General features: G+C 32.4%; 1 protein-coding gene across 1 annotated transcript; it reads left to right on the top strand.

The window, feature by feature from the left end:
• Positions 1 to 13,225: 13,225 nt before the first annotated feature.
• Positions 13,226 to 23,808, top strand: LOC148597439 (uncharacterized). The gene is made up of 9 exons (XM_088563322.1): positions 13,226 to 13,383; positions 14,506 to 14,529; positions 17,716 to 18,582; positions 18,950 to 18,988; positions 20,744 to 20,752; positions 21,875 to 21,910; positions 22,430 to 22,492; positions 22,968 to 23,021; positions 23,643 to 23,808. Exons 1-9 carry the CDS (start codon positions 13,314 to 13,316, stop codon positions 23,744 to 23,746), a joined length of 1,266 nt encoding a protein of 421 aa, XP_088419448.1. The 5' UTR covers positions 13,226 to 13,313; the 3' UTR covers positions 23,747 to 23,808.
• Positions 23,809 to 23,852: the final 44 nt, after the last annotated feature.

Raw genomic sequence — 23,852 nt, 5'->3', positions numbered from 1 at the left:
AACAGAGGACGCTTACCCTACCGGTGCACCTGGTCCATGCTCCCTGTTTTTAGTGGAGTCCGAATTGCTCATTTACTTTTGTTACTTTGTATGTATGATTTTAGTTACTTTATGTTCTTTGTTGTGTATGTCTGTTTTGCATGTCTGGTCTTTGTCCCTGGATTACATTCTTTTGATTACCACTATAACCTTGATTCCCTTGATTACTCTTTGAAAAAACTACCATTTTTAGAGTTTAATTTGACTGTTTACACTATCAGAATCAAGCAGCATTGACAAGATTTTCCATATAGTTTTGGTAAATTGACTTATAATTGGATGAAATGAACTGGCAATGAGCATTTCAACGACAGAAACTCTGTCGAAAATATCATTTTTGAAAAATGTCTCAGCAAATCCAGTGAAGCAGAGACCAAATAATGGCCTTTTCAAATAGAGAAAGTATCTTTGAATGAATTATATTGTCAGATTAGTGGGTTTTGACATGCATGTTTCTGATTTTTCCCATTTCGCATGATTCTTACAAAAACTTACACTTTAGTCCCAACTTCTTCCATCTACATGATAAATTGAAATCATTTGCATCATGCATCAATTTTTTTTATCTTGTACAGTGTACTAAAAGTCATTAAACTTACCGTATAAAGCAACGTGTTATAAAAAGTTATTTTAGACAAAATTGGCTATTGCAAATTGATAAATGAACTATGGTTTTATGATGGGCAGTTAAAAGTGTTCATCGTTAAAAAAATAAAGCCACATTCATAAATTTTCCAGTTGTTTACGAGCAATTCGTCCTTTGTTTCTATAAAAAGCTGAGGAATCTTACCCAAACGGTGCATCTGGTCAATGAGTCGGAGTTATTCGTTTACCTTTGGCTTTGTACGTATTATTTTGGTTATTTATGTTCTTTGTTATGTCTGTTTTCCATGTCTGGTCTTTTTCCCTGGATAACATTCTTTTGATTTCCGCTAGAATCTTAGTTCCATTGATTACTTTTTAATACAATGGAATTCAAGTTATGGTGGAACACAATACGACAGAACTTCATAAGGAAGTCAACTAAGAGGGATCCTTCTATATAACACCTTAATGAGCCGATTGAAATTGTGATTAATAAAACAAAAAAATATTTTCACTCAAATATTGGTTAAACTAGTTTAAGTATAATCGGGAATTTCGTTATTGAAAGTTTCACTGACAGTTTTTTTCCCCGCACCTAATGTTTGATGTATTTTAAAAAGATATCAAACTCAAAGGTCATTGTAGGATGATGTAAAAAATTTTTTATTCAAAAAGATTATTGTAGTTCGTATCATGTTCATGTAAATGGAAAAAGATTTAATAATATTAAATACACAATTGATTGTCAAGGAAATAAAAGACTCGTACACGCATAGAAAGGGACATTCGTTAATTAGTTATCAGAGACATGATATAAATAAAAATCAAATATAAAACAAATAAAAAATCGTATCATTTCAAAGCCACAACAAACAAACAAAAAAAGGAATCTACAGGTAAAACAATACCTACAAACGCCATATTTTTCAGTTACTACACATATTCCTGCATATAGATCGCCTTCTAGGAGAAAAACACTGGAATCAACCATATCAAGAAGGAAGAGCCAATTTCATGTAAACTATAATTTAATCTCAAAAGCGCAACAACTAAATACAAGATTGACAATGTGTTATGTAACAGTGTCAGAGCAAGACGTAAAAGTGACTGTTGGGATTTTGATCCACATGAATCACCTACTGTTTGATTTTAATAAGCATCCCAATAATTTATTATATAGATAGCAATGTTTTACCGAATGTTACCAGTGTAATAAATTTCGATAATTCACACGGTGAAATAAATTTGGTAATTTCACTCTCGTGCTTTCTCCCACCAAAACGTCGCAATTTTGATATCAATCCGCCAATCACAGAATTTAATATTCATATTGAAAATATCGATAGATCATGAAGAAAATCTATATAATAAATAGGATAATCAATTAGTTATCATGAATAACCAAAATATGATCACTCATGGCAAGAACACTTGAGGATTTAACTCGTGCACGGAACAAGTTCCGCATACTCGTTAAATCTAGTCGTTCTTCGGCACTCGTGATAATATTTTGGTTATTCACTCTTTCCAATGAAATATCCTATTATTCTTGGCGTTATCATAGCTTTCGTTACATTTCAACAATTATTTTGTTTTCGTTTTACGTTGTTTTGTCCTTGATCTTCTGATAGTTCAGCATTTGAAATTGGTAATATTTCCTTTGTTTTAATTAAATTTCATATAAAAAACATAACCAAAACAGTTGAACCATTCGACAAAAAACAACTATATTAGCTTTAATTTCCGTTAAACCAATATATTCCCACTGCGCAATATTTCAAGTACATGTACATTTGTATATACAATGCACATACATTTTCACTTCACCGATTTAAAAAAAAACGTAGATACACATACATTGCACATCTGTTTTCTTTTTTATTACGGTACAAGTTCATGTCAGTCAACAAAGTCTATTACATGGGTAACTAATCGCATCTCTAATACTCTTACATTTCCGCCGAATTGCAAACAAATCGCATTATGAGAAACCAATCAGATCTTCGTTTCCGGGGAAACAAATGTTCCCTCGTGCAGAAATAGCAACAAATTACTATTTAATATGAAATTTGTTTAAAAGTAAAACCTGCCCGCAAGACAACAAAATATAGATCATTGATCATTTCAATTTCAAGTAGGGCTTTAAAGTACATGTCTATAAACTGAATTGATATATAGGACACAACAACCCTGTCTACTTAAGAGTAATCAACGGAACCAAGGTTATAGCGGTAATCAAAAGAATGTAATTCAGAGGAAAATATTATCTTCAAGATAAACAAGTACTGTAAACTAATTTTTGCGATGTACTTATTTTCGCTATTATCGGGGTAGACAGAAAACTGCGAAAAATAGTTCACGCGAAATTGATTTTTAACACTTCACAACGCTAATCATTTTTTTTGAAACCGCGCAAATTGATACCCAGGAATATGTTCACTTGACAGAATCCGCGAAAATAAACAACCGCGAAAATTAAATCCTTTAAAGTATTACAAATGGTACAATAGGTTAGTCTTCTGTCATAAACAATGATGAATAATAAGATGTTATTATAATGATTTTTTCAAATCAAATTCTACATCAGATTCCTACTTTGATATTAGTATTTCTCATGCAGTATGTAATATGGTTCAAGGTATGCATTAATTTTCATTTTGGCGAATATTGTCCTGAACAGATATTACATTTTATGAGCTTGCATTATCATACTATTCGAAGAATCAATGTTTTAGATACATTTGTATGTTTGAATTAGAGTTAAAACATCTCTCTCCCAACATTTCAACAACAAATGAATGTTGTTTTGTAATAACATTTGAAAACTCAATATTATCGGAATCAACATCGGTGAAATAAGCAGTGTTCTATTGGAATAATGATACATGGGTACCATTTCATGACTTTTTTTTATATTTAAGAGTAATCAAGGGAACCAAGGTTATAGCGGTAATCAAATTAATGTAATCCAGGGACAAAGACCAGACACGGAAAACAGACATACACAACAAAGAACATAAGGTAACTAAAATCATACATACAAAGTAGCAAAAATAAATGGGCAACTCGGACTCCACTAAAAACTGGGAACATGGACCAGGTGCACCGGTAGGGTAAGCGTCCTCTGATTTTCTAGAAACACCCGCCGAGTTGCTCATAAAAAGTCAAGTCCGGGGTAGACAAACGAGGAAAGGAAAACTATGACCCGTTAAATACATCAGTTTTCATGGTGCTGATGGATACATCATAACGATCCACGAGTTCATGATGAACCTCACCTAACATATAATGGTATATGTAAATCAAATATGTCCTATTTTCACTTTTTATTCTTAAATTTTGTCAAAACATATGGAAAAGAATATAAAAAAATAAATGTTTTTGATTCAGTCGCTTAACAAAACTTAAACCACTGTGGGAGGATAATTTTGTTATACGGACACTTTTAAAATTTCAAGTAGATTTTCCACCGTTCACATTGTTACGCCATATATTATATTGGAATTATCTAACTTTAATGAATCAACCATTCAATTCGTCTATTGCATTAATACAATTTGTTATCTCTTATTTCTTATCATTTAATTGAAATTTTTCAATACCTAAGCGACATGCTCATTTACTTTTGTTACTTTGTATGTATTATTTCTGTTACTTTATGTTCTTTTTTGTGTCTGTCTGATTGCCATATCTAGTCTTTGTCCCTGGATTATATTCTTTTGATTTCCGCTAAAATCTTGGTTCCTTTGATTACACTTTCAAAAGAATAATTTTGAACGGTATAAGCGATTGCGTCCGTGCACCGTGCAAAGGCATACAATTTTCCCACCACTGTCACGGGAATCTCTCCCACTAAAATCCCCCATTTAGATTTTTTTTCTGCTGTGTGGTTTCTTTTTCAGATAGAACAGTATTATCAGTAACCACAAAACGTCATGACTTAGCATACAATGTGTCTAGAAAAACCGTGTGTGTTGGCGGAGTTTATCAATCGTTCTACTGGTAGCTAGGTCGTGACTTCACAAGCTATATGATAGTTGTCCGTCATTGAACATCAATATATTATTTCATTCCTGCGTCAACATACGATTTGTCTGTTGACAAGTTGATTCTGTTGAATTAATTAAAGTCATGACAATTTTCGCCAAACCAATAGTTGCGTTTGTTATTTGGTAACTAATATAAGCATAATTAAAATCAACTCGAATAGTTTTTTAAGGTCACAGACTGATTCAGTTGACTATATTTCAAGAAATTTTAAATCAGCAATTCTGTATTTGATGTAATAGTTTCGTTTAATATCAGCAATAACAAATTATGCGTCTTCCGGGGGTGATTGAGATTTGTTTTAAATGGTCAAGACATTGTATTTATACAAAAAATACCAGTAGAATCCGGAACTGCCAAAGAAGGCACAAAAGGAGCTTTTGTCTATGTAAATACGTAGGATTTATCGCCAAAGTAGTATTTAGAACTCCATTTTTAAAACTCTTTTATACACACAGTTGTGCTGTTCGAAAGTACACTGTACATTTTTAGAAGACGACAGAAATGAAATTAGACAGGTAAACTTTCAATCGCTTTGGTGAAGTTTTGTACGGAATTCAAAAGGCAATTTCAGACGCCGATATATATCCAAGTTGCAATATTGTATTTTAGATATAAGAAATAAGATTGCCATCATTTAATAGCCGCTATTTTATATTAAATCCGTAGAAATAATGAACGCTTAAATATCGCCATCTGTTAACATGAACAAAATGTTAACAAAAGTAAGTTGTTGATGAGATAACTTGTAAAAAAAAAAGACGTAAATCAATATAGGCTAATTATTCAAATTTTTCCGTAGTTTTGATTTACCAAAAAAAAATGGTTTTTTTTAGAATGTTTGCTTAACACCAAGCTCCAAAACAGAGTCTGACGTTCAAAAATCACTTTATACGCTGCAGCCAGCCCTCTCAGTAATTTAAGGAATCTTGAAAAGTCGAGAATAAGTGAATTATTTTGGCCGACGTTGTCTGATTTTCAAACGATATTTTATTTGAATAATGTCCGAGAATTTGGAAAAGTCTTTCTGCAACTGTTACATGTAATAAGAGAGGAAACGAACGACTACCGCTGCGTCGAACTGGGCTTGATACATGTATGTCACTAGTCAAAATAATTTGCCTTATCATTATTGATTGTTTTATTGATTAATTTTTCGAATGCATTGCCATTTTAGCTTTTAAAACATCTAGTGAACAGGTTCCGACAATTCCAATTCAATTTGAACTTTATCTTTGTAGATTTAAAGAGGTATGCCTAGCGTAAGTGACATAACTCTTTAAATCACGATATGTTTGTATCATTTTGAATTTCAACAGAGCTATCAAGCTTTCATTTGAAATATAATAAAATCACTCCAAGTTACTTTGATGAGATTGATGTAAAATGCTGAATACAAACGTTCCAGAGATTTGTGAGAATGGCGTCTCTTACCCTAGGTCTCACTCCTTAATCAGTCGTTATCGCTTGAAGTGTAAGCTATATGGACATTATGTCAAAAATGCCAACTCTGTTCTAATAAAATTTTCAAAATTAATTCAAAACATAGTGATAAAAAAGATTGATTGATTGATTGTTTTGGGTTTAACGCCCGAGCAGCAATATTTTAGCTATACTCAGGCGATGAACATGAAAGGGATGATAAAACGAACATGAAATGATGATGATGAAATGAAAAAGGGAATGGACACAAGGATAATAGGGTCGATAATTTTTGATTGCCACAAGATAAAAGGGAGGGATGTGTAGGTTCGGCAATTTAGCCAAAAACTACAGAAGGAACATAATTTCTGAATTTCATGCAATTCTTTTTTTTTTTTCATTTTACAGAAAGACTCTTCAGAAACAACTATTTTTGCACACGCTAAGGAATCAAGTTTATTTTTATTTTAATGCGTAAATTTCATTTGTATTTTAGCTCTTAATGCCTCATCTATTTGCGTTTAAAGGTTCATTATCAGAATGATGAGTTCAACCTTACGACTGCCTTATCTTAATCATTATAGGCTTAATGCAATGATTTTTCACATTTGCACGAACGAAGGCGTTTATAAATGTTATATTCCTTGGTGCACAAATCATTCACTCTACTGAAAGGAATACATTAACATTAATCATATATATATAAATTTGTTGATAAGTGTGAAAAGGTAAATGCTGTTTCATAGAAAAACAAATACGTACTATTTTTAGTTTATTCGTAAGCAGTATATCTAAAACAAAAACAGTGTAACTTCGGTGTTCTTTTGTATAACGTATGAACTGTGGTATATAAATTTCTTACACACATACCATGGGCATGCATAATCCCTCTCCAATAATAATTTGTAGACCTTTATAGCATTCATTATTTGTGTATTTGAAACACAGTTCTCTGTTTGACGAGCATAATGCAGTGCTAACTCAGGAATAAAGAAATGGTAAAGGCTGTGGCGTGAAAATGACAAAATACTGTATAAACTAGACCATGGGTCAGCAACCCTCTCCCCCATTAGAAGGAAATTTGATGACCTATATTACATTCATTATCGATGACGAAATCTTTTTTTAACAGGGACAGCTTGAAAATGTAAACACAAATGGAAACAGCTCCCTTCGCTTTGTTTAATTATAAGCGTTCAAGAAAAGGTTCAGACACATGACAGGACTATTATGTCTGATATTCATTTTATATAAAGTTCATTGGTATAGAGGTAATGTGAAACCTTATCAAATGTTTGATTATTTAAGGAGGTAGACCCAGTGTAAGGGACATAACTCATGAAATCAGTTATATGATTGCATCATATTAAATTTCATTAACGCCTCTCAAGCTTTCGTTTAATGCCGAATAAAATGAATCCAAGTTAATTAGATGCTTAAATAAGATTGATGTAAAATGCTGAATACAAACGTTCATATGATTTTTAAGAGTTGTGTCCCCTGCCCTAGGTCTACCTCCTTAATATGAAAACGCCATTAGTGTAGAGGACGTGGGAAGCGCTTTTGACACAAGTCTATTTTAAAATATTCCATATATGTTTGAAATCATATCGACAAACAGAGGATGACGTATGGTTATGGCAGCACAGTGTATGCGACATCACGTCTTATGGAACATTTAAAAGAGATAAAGACCAACTCCAAGGCCGAGGTTGATATTTTTTCAGTCTTCCATAAAACATGAAATTGCATGCACTGAATTGCCATAATTGTTTTATTACATTTCTCTGTATTTTCATTAGAATTTCCCACTCAGTTAGTAGGTTACTCTTCATCTTGATTCTTAAAACACATATTTTCGTATACTGTGTTCGAGTCAAGTAAGTATAAACAGTTTTTTTTATATATATATTTGTTTTTGGATGTCTTAATTATTGAATTTATTTAGGCAAATACCTTCAGTTAGATATTAAACCAATTCTAATTATGATGACTTTCTTACAGAAAACAATTTTACAGTGAATAGAAACAGCTGACGACAGCCTTGCAATATCACTTGGAATCAAAACGCCAAGAGTGCAGTATCACAAAATATGTGTGTGTTAGAAATAAATTGTTTAACTGGAAACTATAAAAATACGAAATGTAATAATAGCATAGTTATACCGACTATGTTGATAAACATGTAATGCTGAAATATGTGCCGTCAACACAATAAGACGTAATAATAAATGAATGAATTATCAAATTTTACTATCCGAGTTGGTTAAATGAGAGCATTTCTGGCACTTCTAACACAAGCTTCAGAAAGAACTTACAATATATATGATTTACTATAAGAACTAATCAACGACTTATAATGTAAAACTCACTTTCTCTACATTTTTGAAACAACAAAATTTACAATTAGAACTCGAACTCACCCAACATTTTTGCGTAACATTAAATATCAATACAACCTGATATGATGACGTCATGACCAAAATTAAACCAATCATAAGACCGGTATTAAATTATAAGTGGTAGTTATCAATATCAGCAAAGATACTTAAACATAAACGACAATGACGATGTAGAAAGACATCAAAATCAAAGTCTATGATCTAAACTTGAAAACGGAAAACATAGATGATCTACATACACAATGTAGCGATCACAATGAAATACAATTACGAATGAAAATTGAAGATAAGAAAAATACAACAAAAACACGAAAATAATTGCATTATGTACTCCTACGAAATCCCGGCAATAAAATCAGGCAAAGGAAGCACCTTGTTAAAATATGTTGGTATACACAGAACAGGTTAGGTCAATGACTTCCGTGATGAAAGGTATTATGATTTTGATTATTCATTCGAACAAAATCGTATTCATTTACATAATTACAGTTCGATCAAATTGCAGTTAAAAATGTATATTTGGGTTAATGTCCTCTAATTTAGGTCTTTGATTAACATTTGAGAACCATGCATGTAGTGGGTACAAACCGGTAACATATTTGGAAGAGTAATCAAGGGAACCAAGGTTATAGCGGTAATTAAAAGAATGTTATCCAGGGACAAAGACCAGACATGAAAAACAGACATACCCAACAAAGAACATAAAGTAACTAAAATCATACATACAAAGTAATAAAAGGAAATGAGCAACTCGGACTCAACTAAAAACTGGGAGCATAGACCAGGTGCAACGGTAGGGTCAGCGTCCTCTGCTTTTCTAAAAACACCCGCCGAGTTGTTCATAAAAAGTTAAGTCCGGGGTAGACGAAAGAGGAAAGGAAAACTATGATACGTAAAACAAATCAGTTTTCATGGCGCAGATGGATAGTTTCTAATGATCCACGAGTTCATGATGACGACCATAAAGCTTGTGTAGTGATGACTTCAATCTAGTAGCAACATAACCCTGCTCCAGAAGGCTATTTGTTAGAATTCTATTTGTTGGAAATAACACAAAAATGTTCAAGCTGATTTGATTTGGACAAATGAATCATACAAGCAGTAGAGTTAATTACCATATTTCAAATAGAAAAACATAGATCTTTTATTCTTGAAATGAAATAATTGAAATAAAGTATAGAACAGAACAAAACAAATATTACAGCCGAAAGAAAGCCCAACATGTAATACAAAAAAAAGAATGAACAAAAAGAAAAAAGAGAAACTACGACAAAAGCCCCCTTTCCCCACCATTACCAAATCACGTAAATATAAAAAATAAGCTTTTACTAAACCCATTGATATAATTTAACTTTAACATATATATTCATATGCATAATTTTTTAATGTCTTCAAGAATTATCTTACTTATGGAGTTGTTATAGAATGATTGTGGATTATATCATTTTCCCGCATTAAATCTCATATATCACTCGTATTCTGTAATTGCTTAGTCGGTCATGTCATTAATCGATTGCCGCATTATATTCAGTAAGACAATAACACATGACAGACGACAGCGAAGACTTAGTACATGATAAAGAAATCACATACCATAGCTTAAAGGATATCGGGCTGATATCATGTCCCAATGCTTTGCACTTTTTACATGTGCGTATGTGATGGCTCACAAAAAAAGTACTGCTCTTATCCTAAGTTTTCATATATGGATATATTCTAAAATTAGGTGCTTAACAATAATCAGTTATCTGTCTGAAGTAATTTCTTAGTAGACAAAATAATATTAAAAAACCAGAAATCCTAAGAAAAAAATACAATATCATTCTATTAAAACAATTACCAATAGTACCAGGTCATATGAAGTTCAGACACTGTAAATGATAAAGTGATTCACGGTGTAGATAACCTCACCGAACAAATGATGCTTTTTTAAAGTTGTCTACATATGCTATATTTTTACATTACATTATGTACGAAAATCATTTCTGTATTCAGATCTGTATTTTTTAGTACATCATACATTCATCTCCCGCTGAAAGCAACCAAAATCAAGCTAAATCAAACTTATATCTTTACGATCTATATATTTTGTTCTCAAAAGCACAACTACCAAACTAAGACTGGTTATGTGATCAGTAATTGTTTTTTGCTCAAAAAAATTAAAGTGAGTTCGATGGTTTTTGGAAATGCATGAATCACTTACAGTCTATTTTTTATGAAGACTGCTACTTATAAAAACCTTTAACTAAATAAAAAACAGGAGAAAATATGTTCATTTTATTTCGGAATGCAGTTTAAGAGAGAGTAATCAAGGGAACCAAGGTTATAGCGGTAATCAAAAGAATGTAATCCAGGGACAAAGACCAGACATGGAAAACAGACATACACAACAAAGAACATTAAGTAACTAAAATCATACATACAAAGTAACAAAAGTAAAAGAGCAACTCGGACTCCACTAAAAACTGGGAGCAAGGACCAGGTGTAGCAAAATGGCGTAGGTTTTATTATGTTTCTGTTAGAGTAATCAAGGAATAAAGACAAGACAGAGAAAACAGTCACACACAACAAAGAACAAAAATAGCAAATATAATACGTACAAAACAACAAAAGTAAATGAGCAACTCGGACTCCACTGACAACTGGAAACATGTGCACCAGTATCTTTCTAGGTATGTACTTTACGTCAACTTAAAATGGTGTATTACTGACATGCTATTGTTATAAGCGAACATTTCTAAATTAAGTTCTTTAAGGATCAGTTAGACATTTATTGGTTAGTAATACAAAGAAGATCAAAGACAGAAAGAACCGTTTATCGATAAAAATAAAATGCAGTTTATACAAAAAGGGAAAAAAAAGCCTAGGTTTTATTACCTTGTGCAAACACATACTTCTGGATAAAAGACTTATTACTTATTTAACATGTAATATACTTGTAATCCTACTTAGAATGGTTAATGTTTATGATAATCATCAAAGTGTTTCTATTTTTATGTAACTCTTTGAAAGTAAAATGTATGCTGTTAGAAGTCAGTAAATTAGAATAATCGCTTTTGTTTGAAATGCATTTATGCCTTATAACAACAATGTAATTTGCCTTCACATGTGAGTGTTAAAAATTCTCGTAAAATTTTGAAGTATTTTTTTTACACCTAACATATTATCATATTATACAAACCGTTTTTTTTTGTAGTTGTTAATGAAATTTTTATTCAAGTAAATTTGTAATTATACTTTATCTACTTTTATAACTTGAACAATGCTCGCATTGCATTTTAATCACAGTATCCCATGAGAGAGACTAATTAAAAATAACAAGAGGCAAATGTACATGTACATGCTTCTAATTCGAGTTATCTGATTGTAACATAGGGAACATGATATTACATGTAGTTTTGTTCTGTTAATGTCCTAACTGTATGTTACAAAAGACAAGAACGTATTTTTTTTGTATAATATATCATGAATCAAATCGCAGTTTTTGCGCATGCCCCATGTCAGAAATTTCTGCCTCGGTATGTCTTGTTTTCCTTTTTATTTCAATTGTTCTAAAAGCATCAAAGTAACTTGGACTGATTTTATTCTGTTTCAAAGGAAAGCTTGATAGGCTTTGGTGAAATTGAATATGATACTTATTCAGGTACTTTCCTCAAAACATTAAATTAAGTATTAAAGATAGCACAAAAGGTTCATCTAGCAAAATAGTGTGTAATGAGGTATATCAATGGTTCAAATTTAGTATTGTTATCTTGAAAAACGACGAAGGACGGTCATGTCAAAGTAAATGTTATGCGAAAAAACAAATGAACCAAAACAGCTACAAGAAGGGCGGAAGAGTTCCGTTGGTAAACCAGCCAAACGTTCGTTATGTAGGATACTTATTATGATAAAGTAAATTTATTTTACAATAGTATGCGCCAAAACAAGTATACATACCGCAAATAATGTTCACAGACAGATTTACCTATTTTGCGTCGTCTGTCGCAAAGATTGCATAAATTACTGTCACTTTTCAATTTCCTATTTACCTGTTTCTATTATGATAAGAAATAGTATTAAAATTATATTAATATATTCTTATTATTATCCACAGCTAAAAAAGTATTCATAGATACAAGTGTTTATATATATAAAATTGCATAATAGTTTAACATAGGTGTAGACCGAATTCGAATCGCTTATGCGATCTACACCTACATTGGTTTGAATTTCGTACATTAATTAAAACGTTAACGAAACCATAAAATGTAAAAAAATTATTAAAAATGCGGTAATTGTTTTAAGAGCTTTTATATTAACGCAAAAATTAGTACAACGCGAAAATTAATAATTCAACAGAATGTGTTTGGAGATAAAAAATGACTTGAATTTGAAATTTTTACAGCGTTTTATTATTGTAGAAATTATGATAACCGCATTATTAATACTATATAATGCCTATGGTTGATTTATGCTGACTAAGAATTGTAGATTATTAACCTATTAATGGAAAAAAATATATATGTCATCTATAACTGAGGTATTTTTTTTCTTTGACTTATCAAATCACTGAAGCCTCTTAATTTTTCTCCTTCACTCCTATGATGAAAGATGTATTACAAATTTAGATGTGTATCACTAATATGATTAAATGGAAAGGTTCTTGGACTTAACATATAACATACAACTGTTGCCTTATCCGTATAAATTATCTTCCTTCTGACTTATTGCCCAATTTGGCCGTATTCTGCTTGAAAAGACTAAACATTAGGAGTTTAATGAGTTGGAAAAAAGGTATAAAACTGGCATTGGAGTCTGACTGAGTGATTTGGCAGGATGGCGAGGAATATGAACATATTGACGCTGTTTGCAGTCCTTCTTGGAAGTGCATCAGCAGTTTACCACCGTAAGCTATTGTATTCAATTTATGAAAGTTAATCTGCAGAAACGCGCCATTTTGTTGAAGTTGAACTTTTTTCCATGATTTAAGCTGTTTTTTTTACCTCTTTTGTGATATGTAATATATCTCATAGCATCTGCTTGACATGAACACGTAGTCATTAAAGAAATAATTCACTTTGCTTAGGCAATAACGCTATCATCAAAAGAAACCGAAAACAAAGTTTTAATTTCGTAACTTTCAGTCCGAGTTGCTCATTTGCTTTTGTTACTTTGTATGTATGATTTTAGTTACTTTATGTTCTTTATTGTGTATGTCTTGATTACTCTTTCAAAATATAAGATTATAAAAATGTCGCCAAACTGTTAAAATTAAGATATGTTCGTTCCTTCCCGATAAATTGGCTATAAGTTTTGACAGAATGTTTCATTTTAGATAAAAATTCCAATTTTGAAAAATTCACTGAAAATCTAATTCATCGTCATTTACATACTTAGACTTTTTACAACAAAATGACAATTCTTGTCTTCATTCAAGTATTTTGTTAAAAGGCAAATGCATATGATTTTTATCTTTTAAAGAAATGTGCACAAATGTCTAATAACAAAAACGTCGTAATATAGATAAGGAACGCCAATACAGGATCATACAAATTGCTAATTTCAAATGAATACATTAAAATTAAAATGCACTCCAGCTAAGAATCATACAAAATGTGATTTATGGGTAAATGCCTATATATTTTAATGTTTGATATTTTGTTTGAGTTGTTTTAGTAAACAGAAATTAACATTCAGTTTTTCATATAACCCGTGTTCTTAGAAGATAAAAAATATATAGAATGCACTGTAGATTTCAAAATTAAGGGAGAAAACTCTGTAAATGACACTCAAATACAATAGAATCCATTGGATTTTTAATGTTGATTATCTCCTAAGAACAGGCAGAATTGAATGAATAATTACAGATTTCATAGTATAGACCCATAAACAACTTAATTACAAAAATAAAAATATGCAGCATTTGTTTTGGCTGTATCACATTTTCAGATTTTGCATGATTCTTACAAAGACAACTTCTTAAGTATCCAACAAAATCTGAAACAAAGTAAAATACCTTGTTTTTCAGCTCCTTCATGGACGGCTTGGATAGGTGAGTCAATATATACAAACTCTGGTTGATTTTTTTTACTAACGTTTTAAAGCTATCTATAGCTCACATTACAGACAATTTCAAGTGATATGGTATCGTTACTTTAAATCGACAGGGACGTCACAGATAAACAGAACAGATTCAGTTTTAAAGGTCTTGACAGAATATCACTTCTCGTTATATTTGGTTCAATGTGATAATTTTGGTCTCGACATAGAAACGCTGTTCTGTATTTCACATTATAAACTGCCCATATACGCTGTTTACCCTTTTCTCCTTCTTTCCGTATTTCGTATAGAACATACACTTATTTATTCTTCATTATATTTGAAAACTTCGCCGAAACCTATCTCGACCCAACGTTTCCATATTCCATCAGAAATACCTGTCGCAAGTATGAACCATTATATTGGTTTCCATCTGTCTAATTTATACCTTTATATTGCCATTTGTTCAACAGACTTCCTTCATGACTTTCCTTTTTGACAATTTGCTTTTTCGGTGATTTTCGGTAATCTTCCTTACTTTCAAAGTTTGAAATGAATAAGGTCATTTGTGCAACGAATGTGTGCAAGACATCAATTTCATATACCCGAAATGAAGACACTTTTGTCATTTATCTATTAAACATATAATGGGAAGGGTATGTCAAGACCTAGGGTAAGGGACATAACTCTTGAAATCAGTGATATGTTTGTATCATATTCAATTTCACCAAAGACTATTAAGCTTTCCTTTAAAACAGAATAAAATTGGTCCAAGTTACATTGATGTTTACATGAGATTGATGTAAAATGCTGAATACAAACGATTTTATGATTTGAAAGAGTTTTGTCCCTTACCTTAGGTTTACCTCCGTTATTTTACCCGAATAATATCTCAACTTTTTCTTGAACGCATACATTAATATATTAAACATATTTGTTTCTTTTTATTATTATTTTTTGTTTTTTTGTTTTTTTTGTTTTTTTTGTTTTTTTTTTTTTTCGTTTCTTTTTATTTGCACAGTCATTTCCATGACCCACACATAACGTATATACTATCATACTAAGTATAAGTATACATTTTGGAAAGCCAATTGTAATAATGAAAGATGTATGTTGCCAGTTTTTCTTGTTCAACTACGATCACCATTCAATGCAAACATCATTTTCGATTTAGGATCTGTCTGTCAGGATAAATCGATGAAGTTACCATTTTTCTTAATGATATTGTGAACGGATTTGTAGTCTTAGGCCTTGTCATAGTAATGTAATAATGTAAAACAAATGTATGTTAATTAAAAAAATAATATGTCATGAAAATATTTCAGAAGGCCTTTGGCCTTCTTTACTTGTCGTAGACAAACATCTAAAATAAAGCAAAACATTTGCAAAACGCCAAAAGCAAATGATTTCACGCGACATTATGAAACGTCAATGTCAAATGAAGTTTGATATAAGTAATGTCAGAAATTTTCTAAGGCCTGTCAGTGGCGGATAGATTGAGAGATAACAAATGTTTAATGCTGTGTTAGCACCTGCATTGACTCTTTTTCAACGTTAATTGCAGACTCGATCTTGCATTGTAATAGTTAGACTAAGACCAAACACAAAGCTTGTTTATTAAGTACCAATCCACTTAAAATTCAGACACTGCCAATTGTAAAGTGATTCATAATGAAGAAAAACCCACCAAATAAACGATGCTTTTTAGACTACATATGCTACACTTTCATATAACAACAATCTTTTTCTGCATTCAAATCAGCACTTTTAGGAAAATCATAGAAAATCATAGAACGATATTTCTTCCAAAGTGCAATTTTCATGTCCAATCTATATGATTTTTATCTCAAAAGCGCAGCAACCTAATGAAAAACTAAGACTGGTTATGTGATCAGTTACTGTTTCTCAACAAGAAATAAGACTGAATTCGTTGGATTTTTAAAATACATAAATCACCTCCTGTCTGATTTTTATAAAGACTGATACTTAAATGATAAAGTCACACGTACATGTTTGAACCGAACAAACTACTGTGAAAGTATCATTGTTTTTGGGATACTAATTTTCATGGTTTTCATCAGTTCGCTAAACCACGAAATTCTGTTCCGAACGAAAAAGGAAAATACACATGCATTCGCATGACGGAGATTTCAAATCCACGAATTCAAGACTTGATGTTTTTTCACTAAACTACGAAAATTGGAACCAACGAATACAAGTACCTTCACAGAACTTCATACGGTTTAAGTTCACAAGCAGTTCTTAACCTACAAATATGAAACTTACACTATTTATTTTGCTGCTATACATGAAATAAAAAAATACATTGAACATGTTACAAATAACATACTTCAATTACACATTAACGGACTTCATGGAAAACGTTTTAACGAAAGATTTTATTTGTAAATGGTATACCTGCCCTAATATATTTCGGTCAAAGTAGAATAGAGGCGTTTTAAAGAACTTATATGTAGACAATTTTTAAAAGTGAAAGTTAAATGTGGAATACATGTACCTAGCCGGGGGTTAAGGCGCTTTGCCAACAGAGCAACTGGGATGTGTGCCCAAGGTGGTGAAATGGGGTACCCCTGGCGTGTTATGTTGCTGGGGTTGTCAGGCTATAATACGGAAAACATGACCGCAAACCATAGGGTGCACCGTGTTGGGAAAGATGCCACGTTCCTCGCACGTTAAAGAACCCTACTGTGGTATTGTCCCGGAGTAGGAACCATAGGGCTCTGCCACAGGAGGCTAAATTGCCCGACCCTACCCACCTCTCCCTATTTCCAATGGCAATCAAAATTGGTCGACCCCATTGTCCTTGTGTCCCATCCCTTTTTCATTTCATCATTATTTCATGTTCATTGTATCATCAATTTCATGTTCATCGTCTGAATATAGCTGAAATATTGCTGCTCGGACGTTAAACCCCAACAAACCATGGAATACATGTATGTTTTCTGCACATAATTTTCCGTTGATCCGTTTTATACGACATACACCGCGTCAGGTCTAATTTGAAATCCATATATTATTCATTGATTCATTAATGGATTCTTACAGAAAAATTCTAAACTCCTCAATTTCTGGAAAAGTATCATAATTAAAAATAAATGAATTGTTTATTGCATACTGAATCAGGGAAATCGTCAGCATAAAAACCATGATAAGATTGGTTAAACATATTTTTTCCCAGCTCCTAAGCCTTGGACTGCATGGAAAGTTCATCCACCTGCATGGACTGCATGGAAAGCACATCCTCCTGCATGGACCGCATGGAAGGCTACACCAAAACCATGGACCGCATGGAAGGCCCCTCCACCTGCCTGGACTGCATGGAAGGCTACCCCAAAACCATGGACCGCATGGAAAGCCCCACCACCGACCTGGACTGCATGGAAGGCAACACCAAAACCATGGACCGCATGGAAGGCCCCTCCACCTGTCTGGACTGCATGGAAGGCTACCCCAAAACCATGGACCGCATGGAAAGCCCCACCACCGACCTGGACTGCATGGAAGGCAACACCAAAACCATGGACTGCATGGAAAGCCCCTCCACCTGCCTGGACTGCATGGAAGGCTACACCAAAACCATGGACCGCATGGAAGGCAACCCCTAAACCATGGACCGCATGGAAGGCAACTCCAAAACCATGGACTGCATGGAAGGCAACACCAAAACCATGGACCGTATGGAAGGCAACTCCTAAACCATGGACTGCATGGAAAGCCCCTCCACCTGCCTGGACTGCATGGAAGGCTACGCCAAAACCATGGACTGCATGGAAAGCCCCTCCACCTGCCTGGACTGCATGGAAGGCTACGCCAAAACCATGGACTGCATGGAAAGCCCCTCCACCTGCTTGGACTGCATGGAAGGCTACACCAAAACCATGGACCGCATGGAAGGCAACCCCTAAACCATGGACTGCATGGAAGGCCACTCCTAAACCATGGACTGCATGGAAGGCAACCCCTAAACCATGGACTGCTTGGAGGGCAACCCCACCACCAACATGGACTGCATGGCATGGACATGGTTATGGTGGATATGGCAAACGTATGTATTATTTTTAGTAAAACACAAGTATACACTGCCCTATTCCATGTTTACTTTTGAGTCAAATGTTATCTATTTTATAATTCATTTTATCAGTATATTCTCATGGTATTAATTCTAATAATAAATTTATGGCCAACTCGAGGTTCACAATTTTGTAAAAGAAAAAATGTATGTGTGAAAAAAAAAACACTTGACCTTATCACTTAAATATATATTGGTATAAAACAGTATGATGAATGTCTACAAAAACGTCTTGAATGTTTATAAAAGATTAACAAGTACAGGTCAAATTTCCCACAAAATATCTTCGAGGTATATTTAATAAGAAACACGCTGTTTTAATTCTAACTTTATTTTCAAACAGCTGGCAAACCAGGTAAACCCGGTTCTAAAGGCCCAAGAGGTAAGTTGTTCTATCTTTCATATGAGTTGGTAGACCTAGGTTAAGGGACACAACTCTCACAAATCACTGGAATGTTTGTATTCACCATTTTACATCAATTTCATGTAAGTACCATAGTAACTTGGATTGATTTCATTCTGTTTCAAAGAAAAGCTTGAAAGGTTTTGGTATATGATATACTTGATTATGATACAAACATACCACTTATTTCAAGAGTTATGTCCCTTACCCTAGGTCTACTTACTTAAGCTTGTAACAATTCTATACTAAGAAAAGTAGCTTTTGATCCTTAAGTGTAAGTTTTTGTAAGAATCAGGCAAAATTAAAAAACAAAAACCAAAATAACCGAAACATGCATGTTAAAACCCCGCCGATCTCAAAATGTTATTTTATTTAAGGATAATTTTTCTATATGAAAAAGAGAACACAATTTACTCTCTGGGTCATTGGATATGTTTAGGATTTTTCAAAATGGTAGGATTTTTCATACCATGTTTCACCCGCCGCCTGATTATTACAGACATTGACACTTAAATGTATATCATGAAAAGACTGATGTATGCATCATTTTGCACGAAGTCTATACACAATAATAAAGATATTAATAATAATAATAAAATATATGATACTGTAGAAATTCTTCATTAGATGTAAGGAAAATGAGCCTTTTACTAATACGATTTCTCAATTATATACATTATTATACAACTTTTTAAGTGACAGATTTTTTTAGTTTTACACCAATATTGAAACAAGCAAACTTACTCTAGTTGGAGTTTAATTACGCTAACATGTGCGACGTCACGTTGGTCATCACATATTTAAAATGTTATATATATATATAGTCACTATACTAAATTGAAATGCAAAAGTTTAAGTACTTTCCTTTGTGATATTTTCGCATAATCATCTTATCAGTCAATTAAGTAGATTTTTCACCTTTCTGGTAATTGAGCACCTATTAATCATGCGTTAAACCATCTGTTTCATTAAATACTTCGGATTTATGATGGTGATATTCCATGCTCGATTATACTCAAAGGAATAGTTAATAAACTCTAGGGGTTTTACAGTACATTACGTAGGCATTGAATCAATTTAACCTTATTATGCATATGCTGTTTTCAGGAATCATTTCAATTTTCATTTACATTTTTTTGTTAATAATTTCTCATATAGATATAAACATATATGTATATTAATGTGTGTTTCTATTTTCACATCCATAACACAACCATAATATGGAACTCGTGAATGATTATCTTCAAACCTTTTCCACTATCCAGTTATCCATACAATATATTTATATTTGAAGAGGGACTAATAATTACTTTTAATTGCAAGCATGTACCAATGTAAAATATAAATTATCTATCAGTATGGCAATTGACACACAATCTTTATTTCATACAGTTTTACTCAATTATTAATTTCATTGAATTTCAATTTGTCAATTGGAAATCTAGACAAACCCTATACTATATGGAAAGCACATGGCAAATTTTATTTCATTTGTTTTGCGATTCAGTGTAATATTAAACACATGACAATGTCAGAAAGAACTTGAATATTATTTCATCAATTATGGATGACTCCAAAAGTATATGTTCAAAATAGTTCCTGAACAAATGAACTAAATTATGAACAGCGCAACTTATCAATTTCCTTCTAAAATAAATTGCCTAGGTCTCCCATGGAAACTCTCATAAAACATGCATATTATTAAAATTATCAACGATATCTAATATTTTTCAGGACCAGCTGGTAAGTTTGTTGTTTCATTTTCATTACGATACAATAATTAGTATTCAATAAGGTAGATAAATAAATCATAATTTTCACAAATAACAGAGTAGAGGAGATTAATCATGTCAACAACACGGCGAGTTATGACACCGAAAACAATCTGTATAACAGCAAAATTAAACTTTATTTCACTATAAAAAAGAATAGTATAAGTTCTGAGGAGGCTCAGTTAAGCGTACACAAGAATAATAATTAAGTGAACAATAGCCACATTTAAAAGGTAATATGATTTTGCTCCCAGTTACTAGTGGAGTCCGAGTTGCTCATTTGCTTCTGTTATTTTGTATGTATGATTTTAGTTACTTTATGTTCTTTGTTGTGTCTGTTTACCATGTCTGGTCTTTGTCCCTGGATTACGTTCTTTTGATTATCGCTATAACCTTGGTTCCCTTGATTACTCTTTTCCATACAAATAAAATACATATAAAACGTATTCAAAGGTAAAATTTTCTCCCAGTTTGTAGTGGAGTTCGAGTTGGTCATTTGCTTTTGTTATTTTGTATGTATTATTTTAGTTACTGTATTTAAATACAGACAGAGGTCAATTTATTTGTTTTATCTTACCAAGTATTTGATTATTTTATTTAGAGTTACCGTTCGTTTTATAAAATATGTCTATTACTGTGATTTATTATCGGTGTATTTAATAATTCTACCTTTCCAAATTGTGTGGGGGAAAAACAACAAAACACCATGATTTAAACAAGATGAAGAAACAGTACTCCAAAACAGCAATACACTACACAATGGAATATTTCTTTTAGAAAAATTATTAACAGTTTTATTTGTTAAATGTCGTAGTATATTTGCTGCTCCATTTATCCCTATTTTATGGACCGCCTCACTTTCAAATTAAAAGATGTTTTAAAATCTGTTACCAGTTTTACCTTATACATAAATTGTAATTTATTTGAAAACTATGATTTTTCAAACATTCTGCAATAGGTCATGATATTTTATGATACTTCATGATACGGGATGAATTGAAAAAAATGGACCTGTTGGTCGCCCAAACTATTCAACCTACTTTGGCATCATGAACATTTTACTTATTAAAATACCTTTAAATATCTACCTTAGGTCCTCCAGGTGCAACCGGCAAGACAGGAAGAACAGGTGAGTAAATGATAAAACTAACACAGCTACTTACGATTTTAGAAACGTTATATAAGAATGCACTTAATTGTGATTCGAATTCAGGTTGTAGCGACATCAACTTTCCTACTTGACGACCGTTTGACGATCTTGTTCACAAGTAAACCTTGACCATAATTGTGGTTACTTGATGGGGAGAAGGGATTTTCTTTTGTGAGTTTTTTCAAATGATGTTTTTCTCCTTACCAAAAAAAATAAAACGAATAGAACGTTTTCGGAAGTTCCCATTGAGAAAATAAATATAGCTAATATTTGTCATCGACTTGTGCATTGTAGTCACAAAGGCTGGTCCTTTTGTCTATTTCTGCAAAACTTTCACGCTGATATAGATCTTATTTATTAAATACGGTAGGAGTTTGAAATTGTAAAGTGTTTTTTTTTACAATACATATTTACCAATTTAAAAGCTTACAATTTATCATACTCGTTAAAGTTAATATTAAGCGACGATAATAACCAAAAAAATTGATTACATTTCAGGAGCTACAGGAAAGAGAGGTCCACCAGGATACCCAGGCAAACCAGGTGTTCCAGGAAGGAACGGTTAGATCATTTGTTGCTTATATATCCCAATATTCTCGTTAAAGTTTTTTTTTTTAATATTTGGAAAAGATATGCAGTTTGTCCAAATACGGAGCAGTGTATGCTGTATACACACGTACATTGTTCAGATATTGGTTATGAAACCATGACTTTGTAAATATAATTCAAACGAACCTTAACAAAATGCTTATGGACTCTAGTCCAAAATTATTCATTAGAAAGAATAAAGAACATTTTTACATAACCAATAAGTTAATTGCATACAACAACGTTTACGACTCATTAAAATATATGGATTAAACAAATAATCAATAGGACCTATCCAGGTATTTAAATCGAGAAAAAAACAGACAGGGTTTAAAGACATAAAGATGCCTGAGCATTGATAATTGGTAAATAAGGACTAACTTAAAAGATATGATGATTAAAACAATAACAAGTATATTTGACATTTTCTGACATTTTATTTTCACAGGTTACGTCCACATCGTTTTTGACGGTTATGGCAAATGGAAAATCGGAAAGATTGGTAAGTTTAATGTCAATATTCATGCAATTGACAGTTTATGCCTACTTGGTATATGCACATCTATTGTTGATTAAATCTCCGTTTCTGTATAAGATCAGTTAAATGAATTTAACAAATAGAAAGAAGTATATTTATGAACGCATTCTAGCCGTTTGCTATCCCAACTAAAAAATGAATTAATATCATTAGTTTTGTTATAAATAATCGGATTACTTTTGACACAATTTTCAGTGTCTTTGTTTATGATTTACCTACCCTTTCTTCAACTATTATCCATAAGTTCTGAGCCACATTAAGGTGGTAGACCTAGGTTAAGGAATATATGTTTGTATCATATGCAATTTCACAAAACCCTATCAAGCTTCCGTTTGAAGCAGAATACAATCAATCCACGTTAATCAGATGCTTACATAAGATTGATGTAAAATGCTGAATACAAACATTCCAATTATTTTGAAGGGTTGTGTCCCTTAACCTAGGTCTACCTCCTTAAATACTTCGTAAAGGAGATTGACTTGGATGTTAACAATTGTTTGCTTCCTGAATAGCAGATTAGAAAGAAAATGTTGATATTTACAAAACTCAAAAGGACACATATAATGATTCATGTTGTACTTTCAGAGAGAAAGAACATCAAGGAAGCCGTAGCCAAGGCTTGGACTGCTTGGAACGCCGGACATGGACATGGTTGGACCGCATGGACTGCTCCTCCGGCATACGGATAAACCATCACATAAAGAGTATTTTACAGACAATCGTGTGATGAAATAAATTGTATTTTGTACTTTGTACTTGTTTGTATCTGTGTATAGAGTACTAGTCTTTGTAAGA

The sequence above is a fragment of the Perna viridis genome, chromosome 15, assembly GCF_037379345.1.
Source record: "Perna viridis isolate PV_CMFRI_1.1 ecotype Kerala chromosome 15, ASM3737934v1, whole genome shotgun sequence".
Lineage (NCBI taxonomy): Eukaryota > Metazoa > Mollusca > Bivalvia > Mytilida > Mytilidae > Perna > Perna viridis.
This window is presented reverse-complemented; position numbering and strand designations above follow the sequence as displayed.